Raw genomic sequence first — 19,835 nt, 5'->3', positions numbered from 1 at the left:
TCTCTCTCTCTCTCTCTCTCTCTCATGTCACACTCTCTCTCTTTCTCATTTTACCTCTTGCTTTCCTTTTTTCGCTTTATCCTTCTCATGTGTACTACTTCTCCTGTATTTCCTGCTTCACAATTTGGCAATAAGGTAAACACTTTTCAGAAAATTTTCAATCATTCCAGTGTTTAGTCTTGAAATTGTGGTTAATAAACGGATGCATACAAAATATAAGAATTTATTACATTCATTCATTCATTCATTATCTGTAACCGCTTGTCCGGGTCCAGAGCCTACCTGGAATCATTGGGCGCAAGGCAGGAATACACCCTGGAGGGGGCAAAATTTATTACATATACAATAAAATCACAAATCTGAAATTCCACTGACCTGTAATAACAAGAATAGAGCCACTGTGTCTGTTATGCCAGGTCCACTCCTGGTTTACTGGACAAATCAACTTCTGAATCACAGGCTGGAGTGCTCTCGCAAGAAATTTGTAACATTTTACAAAACAAATCTCACAGGTTGGACACAAGTATTATTTAGCTTGCATTGTAACCTCCTTCATGTGTTGCTGTGTTAGTTAGTGATACTTATTGTTTAAGAAAGTGTTATAATCATGTTTTTTAGATTTACTATGCAGTGAGCCAGAGTTTACAGCTGCTAACTTTAATGAATAACTTACATTTTTGTGTTAGACATCGATTCTGGTAATAAGTGCTTTTCTGTGGATGCTGTGTGGATGAAATGGAGATACACTGCGTTGGTGGAGCCCAAGCTTTGTTGAGGAAAGTGTTACAATCAGGTTTTTGAGAGTTACTGATGAACAAGGGCGAGTGCTAACAAGAAGTAACAAATATTAACAGACAGTTTATGATTGAATGAATAAATGAATGAATATTGTACTTTTATTGCATATTCAGGACCTAATGGAATGTCTTTCTTTTTCTGTTTTCCTCTGAAGAGAATCTGACCTGTTTCTGCTGGATTCCCGGGTTATTTGGGCAGCAGAAGAGGGTTGGCTAGTGTTTGATATCACTGCCACAAGCAACCATTGGGTGCTGAACCCAGCTCGTAACCTGGGCCTACAGCTGGCTTTGGAGAGTGTTGACGGTGCGTGGAAACACCAATATCTTATGGTTCCCTGGACATTTCAGATGTATGTTTGTTGTTAATGTTTTAACATTTTCTCAGCACTCAATACTGATTTACAGTTCTCAATGTAATGTGTATCAATGAAGTTTTATTGGATTTGAGGGCCTCAACAAGATCTAGCACAACATCTAGTGGAGCAGTTTGAGGATATGCTAGAAAATGTGTTGTCACATTACAAATACAGGTGCTGGTCATAAAATTAGAATATCATGAAAAGTTGATTAATTTCAGTAATTCTATTCAAAAAGTGAAACTTGTATATTATACTCATTCGTTACACACAGACTGATGTATCTCAAGTGTTTATTTCTTTTAACTTGATGATTATAACTGACAACTAAGGAAAATCCCAAATTCAGTATCTCAGAAAATTAGAATATATTGAAAAGGTTTAAAATTGAAGACACATGGTCCCACACTCTAATCAGCTAATTCAGGGGTGCACAACTCCAGTCCTGAAGGGCTGGTATCCAGCAAATTCTGGTTATACCTCTGCTCACACATACTTGAGTCAACTCATCTGTTAATTGCCAGGTTTAAGGGGTGTGTTTTAGCAGAGCAATCACCAAACTTTACTGGATACCGGCCCTCCAGGACTGGAGTTGTGCACCCCTGAGCTAATTAACTCAAAACACCTGTAAAGGCTTTTAAATGGTGTCTCAGTCTAGTTCTGTAGGCTACACAATCATGGGGATGACTGTTGACTTGACAGTTGTCCAAAAGACGACCATTGACACCTTACACAAGCATGGCAAGACACAAATGGTTATTCTAAAGGGGCTGGCTGTTCACAGAGCTTTGTGTCCAAGCAGATTATTAGAGAGGGCAAAGGGAAGGAAAAGATGTGGTAGAAAAAATTGTACAAGCAATAGGGATAACTGCACCCTGCAGAGACTTGTGAAACATAATGGGTTTCATCTGTCGCATTCCTTGTGTCAAGCCACTCTTGAACAAGAGACAGCATCAGAAGCGTGTTGTCTGGGCTAAAGACGGAACTGCTGCTGAATGGTCCAAGTTATATTCTCTGATGAAAGTAAATTTTGCAAGGTCCCAGAGTCTGGAGGAAGAGAGGAGAGGCATAGAATTCATGTTGCTTGAGGTGCAGTGTAAAGTTTCCACAGTACTTAGTTTAAGGACCATGGTATCCCTGTTATTAATTGGCCAGCAAACTCACCTGACCTTAACCCCATAGAAAATCTATGGGGTACTGTGAAGAGGAAGATGCAATACACCAGACCCAACAATGCAGAAGAGCTGAAGGGAACTATCAGAGCAACATGGGCTCTCATAACACCTGAGTAGTGCCACAGACTGATCGACTCCATGCCATGCCACACTGTTGCAGTAATTCAGGCAAAAGGAGCCCCAACTAAGTATTGAGTGCTGTACATATTCATACTTTTCATGTTCATACTTTTCAGTTGGACAGCATTTCTAAAAATTCTTTTTTTTTTGTATTGGTCTTATGTAATATTCTAATTTCCTGAGATTTTTTTTTTGATTTGGGGTTTTATTAGTTGTCAGTTATAATCATCAAAATAATAGAAATAAACACTTGAAATATATCATATATTGAATGGAATTACTGAAATAAATCAACTTTTTCATGATATTCTAATTTTATGACCAGCACCTGTATATTCACAATGTTTAAAAAAGAGGAAAAAGAAATAGCAAAAAGAGGAACATTTGGTCCAAAAATTAGTGCATAGTTATGAACATGTTCCATTTAAATAATAATCCATTTAATACATTTTAAATTTACTGCATTTGAATCACAATCTTCAGACAGATACACACACAAAAAATTATTTTGTGGCAAGTTTTCGATGCATTCACTGTCTAGGATAATCAAATTCTAGTTTAATCATGATTTGTTTTAAAAGAAGTTGTTACTGAAATTTAACAACAAGTGTGTGCACATGTGCACTGAAACTCTTGAGCTTGTAGGAAAGTACAGGGAGTCAGATGGGCATGTTATGATACATTCTCAGGACACTCAGTTGGTGTAGGCAGCTGGCAACTTTGACTTTATATCACAGCTAGCATTATTTTAATGTATGTGATCAGAATAAACAGACACATATGAGAACAACCAAATAAATTAAGGATATTTTCTTCTATGCACATATAAGGAATAAATTAAACAGAGGAAAAATTCAAAGACCAGACGTATTTATATGAAAACTTCATATACCAGAACTGGAATGGAGTTAGTTATTAATAGTACTTAACAATAATCATACATATCAGCATCTAGATTTTGATTGGTGTGTTTCATCACATTTCATCTCAAAAAGGTTCAAATTCACTATTCATTCTGTGACAGAATGTATAATATCAATGGAATTCTCTGGCATTTGGTGCCTGTGAACCTGTAATGTGTATTCTGAAGCATGTCCATCTTGCCCTGCAGGTCAGAGTGTAAACCCACGAGTGGTGGGCCTGATCGGCCGCAGTGGCCCACAAAATAAACAGCCCTTCATGGTGGCCTTTTTCAAAGCCACTGAGGTCCACATCCGTAGCGTCCGCTCTGCACAGGGCAGCAACAAACAACGCAACACCAACCGCTCCAAACCTACCAAAACACAGGAGGCACTCCGCGTGGCCAACACTGCAGGTTAGGCAGGAATTGTGTGTATATTTGTTTACTAGTATACTAGTGAGAGTAGGCTGGGATGAAAAAATATAAAACAATATCATGTAGAGAAAGGCAAATCAGTCAGGGATGTAAGAGATTGGAGATTGGGAAGGTACAAACATTTGAAGCTGTCTTAAAAAATGTATGCAAAGATTTCCATAGCTTGGTATTTTTCAAATACAAAATCATTGTATCAGATGATATGTAGATTTTTGTTTTATGCAAATGTGTCCACCATCCACAAATATGTTTAACAAATCAGATGAGAACAGAAAAGGCTTTGTCTGCCTCTGTTTTGAGCACATCAGACACAACATAGCCTACATGCAGTAAGAAGTATTATGTACCATCAGCTAAGATGACATAGATTGCATGATTCATATCTTATATTAAGAGAATTCTTTATTTTCTAAATCTCTATTTTATACAGAACAAAAGAGTCATGCTGATTAATCCATTCCATCTCCATCCACATGTTTTCAGATCATTTGAATTAATTTTGAAGAAATTTTGAGTGCAAGCTATTCTCTGGGCAATATGCATACGTGGTGTCAAAGTTTCCTAAGAAAATGAACTTTAGTAATGTCCAAAATCAATCAGCCAGTCAATGAATCAACATTTATTTTTTATAGTGCTCTTTACAACTGATACTGTTGCAAACCATCATTAATATTAATTTTTAATTAATCCCTCCCTGGATCACCCCCTTAACATGGTGAAGGGGTTTGCGTGCCTGCGTGAGCCTAGGAGCTATGTTGTCGGGGGCAACAGCCCCTGGTAGTGTCTCCCAAGGCAAATTGGTCCTATGTGATGGGCCAGACAAAAAGTGATCCATAAAGACCCAGATGAAAACACAGCTTCCCTTGCCCGAAGTAGGGTTACCGTAGGGTTACCCGAAGGGGGTCTTTGGCGAGCGCCTGGTGTTCGGACTTTTACTCATGGGATCCGGCCGGGCTCAGCCCGAAGGAGCAACATGAGTCCACTCTCCCATGGGCCCACCACTTGTGGGAGAGTAGTAATCCGGATCTGGAGCACTGTGGATCGTGTGGCAACCGAGGGCGGGGACCCTGGCGTTCTGATCCTCGGTTACTGAAACTGGCTCTAGAAACATGGAATGTAACTTCTCTGGTGGGAAAAGAGCCTGAGCTGGTGCGCAAGGTTGAGAGATACTGGCTAGATATAGTTGGGCTCATCTCGACACACAGTATGGGCTCTGGAACCAATCTCCTTGAGAGAGGCTGGATGCTCTTTCACTCTGGAGTTGCCCAGGGTGAGAGGCATAAGGCAGGAGAGGGCTTACTTATAAGCCCCCCGGCTTAGTGCCTGTATGTTGGGGTTTACCCCAGTGGACGAGAGGGTAATTTCCCTGCGCATTTGGTTTGGGGAAAGGGCTTTGACAGTTGTTTGTGCTTAAGTACCAAACAGCAGTTCAAAGTACCTGGCCTTCCTGGGGACCCTAGAGGGTGTGCTGGAGAGTACTCATTCTGGGGACTCCATTGTTGGATTTCCATTGGAGAAACGTCCCTGCTGATCTGAACCCGAGTGGTGTTCAGTTATTTGATTTCTGTGCCCATCACAGTTTATCAATTACAAACACCATGTTCGAGCATAAAGGTGTCCACAAGTACACCTGGCATCAGGTTACCCTAAGCCGCATTTCGATGATCAACTTTATAGTCATATCATCGGACCTGCAGCCATATGTTCTGGACATTCGGGTGAAGAGAGGTGCTGAGCTGTCAAATGAGTTGGATTAGATGGCGGGGGAGGATGCCAGACAGACCCGGCAGGCCTAAACCTGTATTGAGGGTTTGCTGGGAACGTTTGGCAGAGGAACCTGTCAGGATGATCTTCAACTCCCACATCCGGCAGAGCTTCGACTGCATCCTGGGGGAGTTTGGTGACATTGAGTCCGAATGAGCCATGTTCCGGACCTCCATTGTTGAGGCAGCTGAACGGAGCTGTGGCTGCAAGTTTGTGGGTGCCTGTCATGGTGGCAATCTCCGCACTTGGTGGTGGACACCCTGGGTAAGGGAGGCTGTCAAGCTGAAGAAAGAGTCCTATTGAGACTGGTCGCTGAGGCAAAAACTCGGGTGTGGGAGGAGTTCGGTGAGGACACGGAAAATGACATTCAGTTGGCTCCGAGAAGATTCTGGCAAACCATCAAGCAACTCAGGAGGGGAAAAGAGTTTTCCACCAACACTGTATATGGTGGGGATGGGGAGTTGTTGACCTTGACTGGGGATGTCATTAGGCAGTGGAAGGAATACTTCGAAGATCTTCTCAATCCCACCAGCATGACTTCCACAGAGGAAGTAGAGTTTGGGGATCCTGGGGAGGGCTCATCTATCACTGGGGCTGAGGTGGCTGAAGTAGTAGGAAATCTCCTTGGCGGTAGGGCCCCAGGGGTGGATGGGATTTGCCCCGGGTTCCTCAAGGCACTGGATGTTGTGGGGCTGTCCTGGCTAACACGTCTTTTCAACATCGCGTGGACATTGGGGCAGTGACTCTGGACTGGCGTGGTGGTTCCCCTTTATAAGAAGGGGGATCGGAGGATGTGTTCCAACTATAGGGGGAACACACTCCTCAGCCTCCCTGCAAAAGTCTATGCGGGGGTACTGGAGAAGAGAGTCCGACTGATAGTCGAACCTCAGGCCCAGGAGGAACAATGCGGATTCCGCCCCGGTTGTAGAACACAAGACCAGCTTTTTACCATTGCTAGGATCCTGGAGGGTGCGTGGGAGTTTGCTCAACAAGTCTACATGTGTTTTGTGGATCTGGAGAAGGCATTTGATTATGTCCCTTGGGATATTAAGTGGGGGGTGCTCTGGGAGTATGGGGTACTGGGCTCTTTGCTATGAGCTATTCAGTCCCTGTATAAACAGAGCAGGAGTCTGGTTTGTATGGTTGGCAGTAAGTCCGACTGGATAACAGTCAGAGTTGGACTACGTCAGGGCTGCCTGTTGTCACCGGTTATGTTCATAATTTTTATGGACAGAATTTCTTGGCATAGCCAAGTGGTGGAAGGTGTCCAGTTTGGTGGCCTCAGGATTCTATGCCTTTTTTTGCGGATGATGTGGTCTTGTTGGCTTCAAACCGGGGCCTCCAGCTCTTGCTGGACAAGTTTGCAGCCGAGTGTGAAGCAGTAGGGATGAGAGTCAGCACCTCCAATTCCATGATTCTCAGTCGGAAAATGGTGGAGTACCCTCTCCAGGTTGGAAGTGAGATCCTGCCTCAAGTGGAGGAGTTCAAATACCTCGGGGTCTTATTCACGAGTGAGGGAAAGATGGAGCGGGAGATTGACAGGCGGATCAGTGCAGTGTCAGCAGTAATGCGGACTCTGTACCAGTCCGTTGTGTTGAAGAGAGAGCTGTGCAGAAAAGCAAAGCTCTCGATTTACCGTTCAATCTACGCCCCAACCCTCACCTATGGTCATGAGCTTTGGGTAGTGACCGAAAGAATGAGATCGCGGGTACAAGGAGCTGAAATGAATTTTCTCCGCAGGGTGTCTGGACTCTCCCTTACAGACAGGGTTAAGAACTCGGACTTCCAGGAGAGACTTGGAGTGGAGCCACTGGTCCTCTACAGAGGAGCCAGTTGAGGTGGTTCGGGCATCTGGTCTCCTTCCCGGTGAGGTGTTCCAGGCATGTCCAACAGGGAGGAGGCCCCAGGGGAACCAAGAACACGCTGGAGAGACTACATGTCTCGACTGGCCTGGGAACGCCTCGTTATACCCTGGGAGGAGCTGGAAACAGTGGCTGGGGAGAGGGAGGTCTGGGTTTTTTTACTCTGACTGCTTCCTCCCACGACCTGGACTCGGATAAGCGTTGGATAATGGCATATACTGTACATATTTTTCAGTAGGCCAACATTTCTGTATTAAAAATGTTTTCAAAAATTGGTCTTAGAATAGTATATAATTTTCTGAGATAACCCAGTAAACATTTAGCCGTTGATTCAAAGTTGAAATAACATACTTGACTGTCATCTACTCAACGTTTTTTAAAGGTTGAAAAGACGTCCAAACACAGACATTGAAAAGACTAAAAAAGTCACATTAAAGACGTCCTTTTAAAGACGTTATTTCAACGTTGAAATCACGTACCTAAATGTCGTTCAATCAGCATTTTTTTAAGGTTGAAAATGAAAGTTGAAAAGACATCTAAACACAGACATTGAAAAGACGACTAAAAAAGTCACATTAAAGATGTCCTATTAAAGCTGTTATTTCAACGTTGAAATCATGTACCTAAATGTCGTTCAATCAACGTTTTTTTAAGGTTGAAAATGAAAGTTGAAAAGATGTCCAAACACAAATGTTAAAAAGGCGACTAAAAAAGTCACATTAAAGACGTCCTTTTAAAGCCGTTATTTCAAATTTGAAATCAAGTACCTAAATGTCGTTCAATCAGCATTTTTTAAGGTTGAAAATGAAAGTTGAAAAGACGTCCAAACACAAACGTTGAAAAGGCGACTAAAAAAGTCACATTAAAGACGTCCTTTTAAAGCCGTTATTTCAACATTGAAATCACATACCTAAATGTCATTCAATAAAAACTGAATTAAAGTTGAAAAGACAAACAAACTTTGAAAAGATGAGTAACAGAGTCAAATTACAAATGTACTTTCAAAGTGTTCCATTAAGAATTTAATGGTTCAGACTGGCTTTTAATGGTGTCTACATCTAACAGTTTCCATCATGTAACCCATTAGCACTTAATGGTTCCTAATAGTTTAACCATTATTTCTTTAATAGTATCCATTATTTAACACTTCTATTAGTATTTTACTGTACCTATCAGTTCACAATCCTGGTTGGAAAAAACATTACACCCATAGGTAAAAGCAAAATATTTAAACATATTTGCAAATTTTTGTAATTAGCCCAAAATATGTGACTCAAATATGGCACACATTTACATGTATACATGTATTTAAAATATATATATTTAAAGAAAATATATTAAAAAAAAATTCTGTATTCGATTACACATGTAAATGAAACAAAAATGTACATCCTAAGAAAATGAAGTACAGATTTGAACAAAGTACAGAGTGTACAAAAACTTGTCACTGGGGCTGTACCTCTTTTAGGTAAAATACAGTACCTTTCAGTGTTCTTTTATGTAGTCATGTTTTTGTATTAGTTAATATACTTGGAATATACTTAGGGGCTAAAATGTATCATTAACATTAGCTTTATAAATACCATTTCATCATCATTTTCTTCTCCGCTTCTCCATTTCAGGGTCACGGTGTTTATAAATACCACCCCAGTGAAAAACCATTTTGTACCCTGTGGTGACTAAAGTGTACCAGAATTATTCACACAAGTAATAATAATGAATTTCTATGCTGTTTATTTAGTTGTAAACATGCACAATATAGCTTCAGTTAATAAACATAAATGTCAATAGTCTATGAAATTGCAAATGTAAATAGAATTATTGAATTGTAATTTTGAGATAAAACTTGCATGTACGAAAGGGAAATTTAAATTAAAAATGTTATTGCTTTGTTGCATATTACATTTTCATTTTTATTTTAATATTGATAAGCTTCCATAATCAACAGTGTACGAAACAATTACTTAAGTAAAAAGGCAAAATCAAAAATATAGCAATTTTTAAATGAATAAAAATCCACCTGAAGAGGAAATACGCAAAACTGACATTTTACTATATACATTCAATTTTACCTTTTTTTTATCTGTTTAACCCAATACATTTAATTAATAAAAATATGACAGTGGAAGGAAAATTATTTCTTGTGTTTTCAGTACACATCTGGCAGTCATATACCACAGGTTATGCTATACATGTCCACGCACAGGCCAATGTGATGTTTGAGTTTGGCAAAGGTCAACTTTCTATGCAGGAATTGTGTGCATTGGTTCAGTGGACGCATGAAAGCTTTACATTGTTTACAGGGGGTTGATCACTCGAGTCACACTCTGCAACTCCATGTTTAAAATGCATCTCTGGAGAAATGTCATGGTGTTTTCAGGTGTGCAGGGTATTCAGTTTTGAAGTTGTGATACATACAGGAGTTTGTGAAGAAGGCCTCATCTACTGCACTATGACAGCAAACCTCAACTCAGCTTTCAGCACACTCTGGCGTCCTCTGGAAACACTACTTTCCCAGTCCTGATCTTTCAGCTGAATTATCAGATATAATGTTGTAGGTTCACCCTACAGAAAAACAGAAATAGACTTGGCATGACACACTAAGACATAATACTGACTTTTCCGTTGACTGTGACTATTTCAGTTGGTATGGCAACAGTTTACTTTATCATACTTAATGAGGGGGTCAGAGTTGTAAGTCAAGAAAAACAAGTTTATTCTTGAAGTCAATGCCTATACATCATGAAGAAAAATGCTTTAATAATGATCCCATACCTATTAACTATCAATTTACATTGGTGCCTCCCTCTGGAGTTTGGTGTGTTCTTACTGTGTCTGTATGGGTTTCCTCTGTGTGCTCCTGGTTTCCTCCCATGATCCAAACACACATTGGCAGGTGGATTGGCTACTCAGAAGTGTCCATTGTGTGAGTGCTTGAGTGAATGTGTGGGTGTGTGGTGCTGTGTGAAGGACTAGTGCCCTGTCTAGGGTGTGTTCCCACCTTGCACAGAGTGACTCCAGGTAGTATGTACATATTTTGTACCCACCACAACCTTGAACTGGACAAGCAGACAATGAATGAATACATGAATGAATGAAAGCACAGAAGCCACATTGATCCAATAATTGTCAAATAACAACCTGTAAGCTTCTTTGAAGTCCTCTCTCATCTCAACGTCAATGTGGCGATGTGTATTTTAGGGAGTACAGCTGTAAATCCATCACTGAACTGGTGAATTTTGTTCACTGTTAGCTTTTGAAAGCTTCATTATAATAATCCAATAAATTATATCAATAGTGTTAAGTAGTTAAGACAATAGTGTAGCACAAATAAGCTAGAATAAGGAAACCATATTAGACAAAAAATATTAATTATGGTCTTACAGTAAAAAAAACTAATATAAATCTAGTATTATATTATAGTATTATATTATAAATATTATAATAATATTATAAATATTATATATAATATTTTCAGATGTATAAAAGATACAATAATACTTATATGATGTTGGTTCCCTTGCCACCAGCACTGGGCATTTGGTGACAATGCTGTTGATGCATCTGTTGACTTGCCTGATAAAAGTACTGAAACCTTCAGATCTCTGCAACATTGAAAAGTGGCACATTTTCTAGCTTTTGCTTGAGTGACATATGCAAGGTGTGCTGGAGGATGGACAGTATTGACTCAAAACATGTATGCTTTCATTAATAATCAGATCACCGCTTATAAGTTTTAAAATATTATTACTAATTCTACAATATAATAAAATACATACTTGCATTAGTGTTCCCCACAACATTCATATTTCACAGTTAAATCTTTGGGAAAATAAACAAATTGTCAGTCTAACAAAATATTGTATCATATGTAAATGTTTTGGTGCACCTGATAAAATTATATGTATTGATTTTCTAAGTAAAAGTAATAACAGAGTACAATATATCGGTATTTTACGCACAACTTCAGATAAAAGTACCGTTACTTTGATGATTTTCACATATTTGAAAAAGCACAAATGTGGCCTGCGCAAATGGTATTGTATGATTATACTTTCCAGCCCAGCACTTCTTTTGGTATTTGGTTAACATTCGCATTGTTAGCAAGGTGGCTTGCATGTAACTGCAACCCAGACCTGCTGAAATAAATGTCAAAAACATTACTGTTAATAATGTAATATTACTTACAATTTTTTATACAGAATGGGTTAACTATTATCCTCCTTTACTCCTTCACTTGTCTTTACTGAGATGCTAACCTAGCATAGCTGTTGCTCTTTAAATACTTATACTTTACCAGAATGAGTGAAACTAAACTTTTATTAAGATTAAATATCACTTACCTCTGAATATACGAGCCCCCTCCGCTGTTTTAGTAATGCCTGCTTCCACAAACCGTTGAAAAATCATCCACTGAAACTTATTTTGGCGCCATATTTAAACTCAGAGTAACCATTATCTGAAGGGGAGGGGCTCTCTCTCTCTCAAACACACATTCTCTCTATCTTTCGCTCTCAGACACTCATATCTATCTCTCTCTCTCTCTCTCTCTCTCTCTCTCTCTCTCTCTCTCTCTCTCTCTCTATTTTAACTGATTTAAAACTTGTTTTCAACGCATTTTGGACGTTCTTTGACATTGTCAATTGGTCCCGAAATAACGGACTTGTTTTCAATGCATTTCGGACGTCCATTGACGTTGTCAATTGGTCCCGAAATAACTGACTTGTTTTCAACACCTTTCGGACGTCCATTGATGTTATCAATTGGTCCCAAAATAACGGACTTGTTTTCAATGCATTTCGGACGTCCATTGACGTTGTCAATTGGTCCCAAAATAACTGACTTGTTTTCAACACATTTCGGACGTCCATTGATGTTATCAATTGGTCCCGAAATAACGGACTTGTTTTCAACGCATTTCGGACATCCATTGATGTTATCAATTGGTCCCGAAATAACTGACTTGTTTTCAACACATTTCGGACGTCCATTGACGTTATCAATTGGTCCCGAAATAACTGATTTGTTTTCAACACATTTCGGACGTCCATTGACGTTATCAATTGGTCCCGCATTTCGGATGTCCATTGATGTTGTCAATTGGTCCCAAAATAACGGATTTGTTTTCAACGCATTTCGGACGTCCATTGACGTTATCAATTGGTCCCGAAATAACTGACCTGTTTTCAATGCATTTCGGATGTCCATTGACGTTGTCAATTGGTCCTGAAATAACTGACTTGTTTTCAATTTATTTTGGACGTCCACTGACGTTTAAAATATGTCCTTGACGGACCGACTACTTTTAGACCTTTTTTGAACGTCCAGGGATGTTCCTTGTTTACTGGGAATGCCAGAGCCAACCATTACACAATGAAAACCCAAAAGTCATTCCCAGTAAACAAGGAACATCCCTGGACGTTCAAAAAAGGTCTAAAAGAAGTCGGTCCACCAGAGGGACATACCATTCCAACCCCAACAACTCCAACAAGACTGAACATCCACAGCTGAAGTGTCCTTGAGCAAAGCACTGAACCTACAACTGTTCCCTGGATGCCGGGGATGGCTGCACCCTGCTCTGGATGTGTGTTCACAGCCCATAGTGCACTAGTGTGTGTGTTTGTGTGTGTGTTCACTGTCCCAGATGGGTTAAATGTGGAAGACACATTTTGTTGTACATTGTACAGTGACAAATATTTTTAATATCCTTTTCTCTAATACATTTTGTTGTTATTTGATGCTACCTTTTTGACTTTTAATCTACAAACCGGACTCCAAAATATGGGACACTAAACAAATTGTGAATAAAACCTGAATGCAATGATGTGGAGGTGCCAACATCTAATATTATATTCAGAATAGAACACAAATCACAGATCAAAAGTTTAAACTGAGAGAATGTATCATTTTAAGGGAAAAATATGTTGTTTCAAAATTTCATGGCATCAACAAATCCCAAAAAAGTTGGGACATGGTCATTTTTTACCACTGTGTGGCATCCCTCCTCCTTCTTACAACACTCAACAGACGTCTGGGGACAGAGTAGACCAGTTTCTCAAGTTTAGAAATAGGAATGCTCTCCCATTCATGTCTAATACAGGCCTCTAACTGTTCAATCGTCTTGGGCTTTCTTTGTCGCACCTTCCTCTTTATGATGCGCCAAATGTTCTCTATAGGTCTGTAAGATCTGGACTGCAGGCTGGCCATTTCAGTAGCCGGATCCTTCTCCTACGTAGCCATGATGTTGTGATTGCTGCAGAATGTGGTCTGGAATTATCTTGTTGAAAAATGCAGGGGCTTCCATGAAAGAGATGACGTCTAGATGGGTGCATATGTTGTTCTAGAACCTGAACATAGTTCTCTGCATTAATGGTGCCTTTCCAGACATGCAAGCTGCCCATGCCACAAGCACTCATGCAACCCCATACCATCAGTGATGCAGGCTTCTGAACGGAGCGTTGATAACAACTTGGGTTATCCTTGTCCTCTCTGGTCCAGATGACATGGCGTCCCAGTGTTCCATAAAGAACTTCAAATCATGACTCATCTGACCACAGAACAGTCTTCCATTTTGCCACACTCCATTTTAAAAGACCCCTGGCCCAGTGCAAACGTCTGAGCTTGTGGAGCTTGCTTAGAAATGGCTTCCTCTTTGCACTGTAGAGTTTCAGTTGGCAACGGCAGATGGCACGGTGGATTGTGTTCACTGACAATGCTTTCTGGAAGTATTCCTGAGCCCATTCTGTTATTTCCTTAACAGTGGCATTCCTGTTTGAGGTGCAGTGACGTTTAAGGGCCCGGAGATCACGAGCATCCAGTAGAGTTTTATGGCCTTGACCCTTACGCACAGCAATAGTTCCAGATTCTCTGAATCTTTTGATGATGTTATGCACAGTTGATGATGATAACTTAAAAGTCTTTGCTATTTTACGCCGGTAACACCATTCTGGTATTGCTGCATTATCTTTCTGCGCAACAATGGTGGAATTACCATCTTGGCTTCAGAGAGACACTGACACTCTGAGAAGCTCTTTTTATACCCAATCATGTTGTCAATTGACCTAATTAGTGTTAATTGGTCTTCCAGCTGTTCGTTATATGCTCCATTTCCTTTTTCCAGCCACTTATTGCTACTTGTTCCAACTTTTTTGGGATTTGTTGACACTGTGAAATTTTGAATCAACTTATTTTTCCTTTAAAATGTTACATTTACTCAGATTAAACTTTTGATCTGTCATCTATGTTCTATTACGAATAAAATATTGACATTGCCATCTCCACATCATTGCATTCAGTTTTTATTCACAATTTGTTTAGTGTCCCAACTTTTTTGGAATCCGGTTTGTATCTATATAACAAATATTTTCATCCCATTCTTTGTTGTTGTTTATTTTTGAGTTTTGACTGCTCTGAGATCTAGTTGTTCTACACTTGAGTCCTACATGCCTGTGGTGGTTCAACCAGTGAGCATCCACACCACTAATCAACTGACTTGGAGTGGTGTATCCCCTACTGGGATAACTTCCACATTTCACATTGGTTGTAAGCCATAATCGTCAACACTAAAAGCATAAACACTTGAAATAGATCACTGATTGTAATTAATCTATATAATTTGAATTTCAACTGAATTACTGAAATAAATTAACTTTTTGGTGTTATTCTAATTTATTGTACTTCAACATGAGCTCCTCAGAACTAAAGTTTGTTCTTGTAAATATAAGAACACTTACTGATCAGAATTTCAATGTTTTCTTTGTCACTCTCTAACGTGATTGGTATTTAGCACTAAATGAAGCCAACAATTCAGGCTATAATTATGTACACAGCTGGAGATTATCAGGCAAAGGTGGACTAAGCATAATTTACAGAGACCATCTAAATATAAATCAAAAACATGACACAAATTCTTTAATGAAAAAATTATAATTTTTTTACAAAACGTCACAAATATGCACACTCACAGACTACCAGGGCTTTATTCAAACATTTTAGAAGAATTTAGTTAATGAACTGCAAACCTAACTGTGTGTAGTGATAAATGATTAATCATAAGAGGTTTTAACACTCTCATTGAGAAGGTTGACAATGCACTAAAACAAATATTCACATCAATTATACCTGTCAGCATTTTCAAAATATTAAGGTACCTAATATTTCACTGTGTTTGTTGGAGAGTAGCTTTTAGTTAATAAACCTGCAAGGTGTTCTGTATATTGTTGGTTTGTAAGTGGTGAATGTTTAACCCAGGAGCAAGAGATGTAGGTCTTATGACAGAGTTTTAGCTCATAAGATGGTCTGATTATTGGTAATGGTCTGAGATTGCTGAAGTTTGAAGAAGAATATTAAGGGTTTTTTTATGCTGGATCCAAGTGTCAAAATTAAGTTTAGTATATGATTATAATAATGTTAAAGTACTTTTTAGAAAAAGAAATTTTGATATAGGCGGCACGGTGGCGCAGCAGGTAGTGTCGCAGTCACACAGCTCCAGCGACCTGGAGGTTGTGTGTTCGATTCCCGCTCCGGGTGACTGTCTGTGAGGAGTTGGTGTGTTCTCCCCGTGTCCGCGTGGGTTTCCTCCGGGTGCTCCGGTTTCCTCCCGCAGTCAAAAAACACACGTTGGTAGGTGGATTGGCGACTCAAAAGTGAATGTGTGTGTCTGTGTTGCCCTGTGAAGGACTGGCGCCCCCTCCAGGGTGTATTCACGCCTTGCGCCCAATGATTTCAGGTAGGCTCTGGACACACCGCGACCCTGAATTGGATAAGCGGTTACAGATAATGAATTAATTTTAATAAATTTAAAAGTTAAAATTCACCTGTCCATCCATGCAATCAATACTTGGTCAAGGCTCCTTTTGCATTATTTACTGCATCAATGCCGTGTGGCATAGAGGCAATCAGCCTGTGGCACTGCTGAGGTGTTATGGTAGCCCAGGTTGCTTTGTTAGCAGCCTTCAGATCTGCATTGTTGGGTCTGGTGTTTCTCATCTCCCTCTTGACAATGCCCCATAAATTCTTTATGGAGTTTAGGTCAGGCACATTTGCTAGCCAATCCAGCACAGGTCATTAAACCAGGTATTGGTACTTTTGTCAGTGTGGACATCTGCTAAGTCTTGCTGAAAATATTAAATCCACATCTCCATAAAGTTTGGGAAGAGGGAAGCATGATGCGCTCTAAAATTTCCGGGTAGACAGCTGCGATGACTTTGGACTTGATATAACACAGTGGACCAACACTAGCAGATAACATTGCTCCCAAAACCATCACTGATTGTGGAAACTTTACACTAGACCTCAAGCAGCATGGACTGTGTTCCTCTACACTCTTCCTAGAGACTCTGGGACCTTGATATCCAAATGAAATGCAAAGTTTACTTTCATCTGAAAACAAGACTTTGGACCACTGAGTAACAGTCCAGTCCTTTTTCTCCTTGGCCCAGGTAAGATGCTTCTGGCGTTGTCTCAGTTAATGAGTGGTTTGACACAAGGAATGCAACAGTTTTACCCCATGTCCTGGATACAGCTGTGTGTGGTGGCTCTTGACTCCAGCAGTCTTGCACCTTTTGTCATGCTTTTGCCCTGTTTCGTGTGTTTTTGCTCTGTATTTTTATTCAATGTGTGCCATGTGCTTCATTAGCACATAGCTATGTCTCAGCCTTAGCCTCGTCTTGTCATTAGTGTTCCTACTTGTGCCTTCTTTGTGGTCCTGCCATCTCATTATCCTTCCCAGGTGTTTCTTATCTGTGTTCCTGTGCATATATATTTTTTTACATTTCATGTCAAATCTTTGTCTTACTGGAATTCTGTGAAGCTGCTTTGTGACAACATCAGTTGTAAAAAGCGCTATACAAATAAATTTGATTTGATTTGATTTGATTTGATATCCCCTGTAGGTTTCAGTAATCCTTTGTCAGGTGTTGTATGTGCATGTATGAGTGTTTGTCATACACCAGATCAATTCATGGTTGTTTTAGTTCAGTCTTTTGTTCTTTTTATTTGCTTTGCCCTGCTTATGTTTGTTTTCACTGTTTGTTGTGTTTGTTTTTGTTTCTGTTAATAAATATTACTTGTGTGTATGGCCATCTCATCCTCCCTTCAGCTGTGGCACCTTTATATCACATTTATATCCTTAAAATCACTTACATATTCAATGTTTATTCTACTTACTTGTCTGGTACACTTGGATGGACCTGCTCTATGTTCCTAGGAAGATCTATGGACCCCATGCAGCTTGAGAAAGGCCATCTTGGAGGTAGAGGACCAGGTGCTGCCCAAAACTCTCCCAGTGTTTGACATAGTCCATGCCAGCTTCATTGCACTGATCCCAGAGCCAGAAGTGGAGCCCATAAATCCTGTATAGTATGATTTACATCCCTGTCAGTGGAGCCACAATGATCCTGGCATCTGGCTTCTTCTTCTTGTCCAGAAACATGCGTTAATGCTCCTTCAGGACCTCGCTGCACTGGGCGGAGATGGAACTTGTTCCCACATGTAGGCCAATGATGCTAAAATCATCACGCAGCCACAGCACCATGAGAAGCAGGCTGGCAATGTCCAGCACATGGGCATCTGGAAAACAGGAGACTGTATCATAATGCTTTAATCCTTGCAGACTGTATAAAGAGGGCTTATTCTTGTGTGGTTGCCAGGTTTCAGCTAAGAGATTGAAAGAGAAATTATAAATGTCAGAAATTCTGTGTGAGTAGTGCACATAGAAAATTAAAATAACAATGAAAGTAGTAGAATAAGAAGAGCCTTAATATTTTTAAAGGTTATAAAGAAGTGGCAACAAAGCCTAGTAAAGGGCAAACAAAAAACCAAGATTTGCATGCATCCTGCAACCTGAAATGTATGAAAATACTAATGTTAAACATTAAAAAAGTGGAATTAAATCAACCTGCTCTAACTCTGAGAAAAATTCACAACCTTTGCACAACTAGGCACTGATTGCATTAATCACAAACTCCATGCCTAAGTAGAAATGTAAATTAAATTTTACACAACAAAATATGGCCCAGTTGTGTCCTGTCATCAGCCCAGTCAGTTTTAAACAGATTTGACAGCTTTAGAATTGTTTCACCACACAATAGTCCTGGAACCCTTGTAATTATAAGTATTGTGCAGACCAAACTATTCAGCCCAGATGGCTTGATGATGGCACTTTACCAGAACATTATTCTTATTTGTCTGTATTTTACATAAGTTAAAGGGGACAAATTCACAGATTACAAAATCAGCTCTAACTAATGTTTAATGCATCTTATAGTCAACTAATTGTTACAAAAACTGGTATGCATCTGTAAGTTGATACCATTCAACTTAAGAACATGCAAAATATCTCAAAAGATACATTTCAGCCTTGAAATGACCAAATTGAAGCCTTAGGCAAGATTTGACTGGTGCCCCCTGGCCCAGGATTTGCAGGGACAGGGTTCAAACATTTCAAAAGTGCATCTGAAGAGAATAGAGAATTACATGTGACATTTCGATGTCATTCATTATCTGTAACCCTTATCCAATTCAGGGTCGCGGTGGGTCCAGAGCCTACCTGGAATCATTGGGCACAAGGCAGGAATACACCCTGGACGGGGCGCCAGTCCTTCACAGGGCAACACAGACACATTCACTCACACCTACGGACACATTTGAGTCGCCAATCCACCTACCAACATGTGTTTTTGAACTGTGGGAGGAAACCGGAGCACCCGGAGGAAACCCACACGGACACGGGGAGAACACACCAACTCCTCACAGACAGTCACCCAGAGCGGGAATCGAACCCACAACCTCCAGGTTCCTGGAGCTGTGTGACTGCGACACTACCTGCTGCGCCACCGTGCCGCCCCATGTCGATATAATAGCACCTATATTACATTTTAACACAAACAGTAAACAGAGTACAACACAGCTATCACCAACATGTATTCAGTGAGCAATTCTCTGTTTTTTTTCTGTATGTTTAAAATGCAAGTAATTAAATGAAAACACAAAGGATTAGATATTTTTATGACAAAATGAAACACACTGAAAGAAAGATGGCTATTATAAGCATACTTAACAGCTTTTATAAGCTAGCCAACAAGTCAAAGATGTAAACATGTTTGCTTGGTTTAGTCTGGTAGACAGTGGATGTTTCATGAAGGATTAATTCTAAAAAATATATTTTTCTTTTATGTAGGTTAATTCCCAAGCATCCAAACAGTCTTTACAAATTTCCTAATAAATGTATGTGGAAGTAACTGTTACTAAATGTTTCTAGTAGCTGTTTATTAAATTAGCAAACACATTAAAAAATGTCAAATATGAAATAATGCCCTACCAAACACTAGAGTATCATACAGAGAGAACCAAAGCAAAACATGTTTCATTTCAGTAACTTATTAATGTGCTGGAAGGTACATACACTTAAAATCTTAAGGTGAAAC

At 39.7% G+C, this 19,835-nt stretch overlaps 1 protein-coding gene across 3 annotated transcripts in view; it reads left to right on the top strand.

The window, feature by feature from the left end:
• Window positions 1–19,835, top strand: part of bmp7b (bone morphogenetic protein 7b) — a 105,364-nt gene that overhangs the window by 55,644 nt on the left and 29,885 nt on the right. For 2 of the 3 annotated variants that reach the window (XM_066670843.1, XM_066670841.1), the window contains exons 3-4: window positions 953–1,101; window positions 3,560–3,763. In XM_066670843.1, coding sequence (XP_066526940.1) covers window positions 953–1,101; window positions 3,560–3,763 — 353 coding nt within the window. Of the gene's footprint in view, window positions 1–952; window positions 1,102–3,559; window positions 3,764–7,288; window positions 8,340–19,835 lie in introns of those variants that run through there. The other variant, XM_066670842.1, reaches the window with a different exon arrangement.

This window comes from Hoplias malabaricus, chromosome 5 (assembly GCF_029633855.1).
Source record: "Hoplias malabaricus isolate fHopMal1 chromosome 5, fHopMal1.hap1, whole genome shotgun sequence".
In the NCBI taxonomy this organism is placed as follows: domain Eukaryota; kingdom Metazoa; phylum Chordata; class Actinopteri; order Characiformes; family Erythrinidae; genus Hoplias; species Hoplias malabaricus.
Note: the sequence above shows the minus strand (reverse complement) of the source record. Positions and strands in the feature narration are given on the sequence as shown.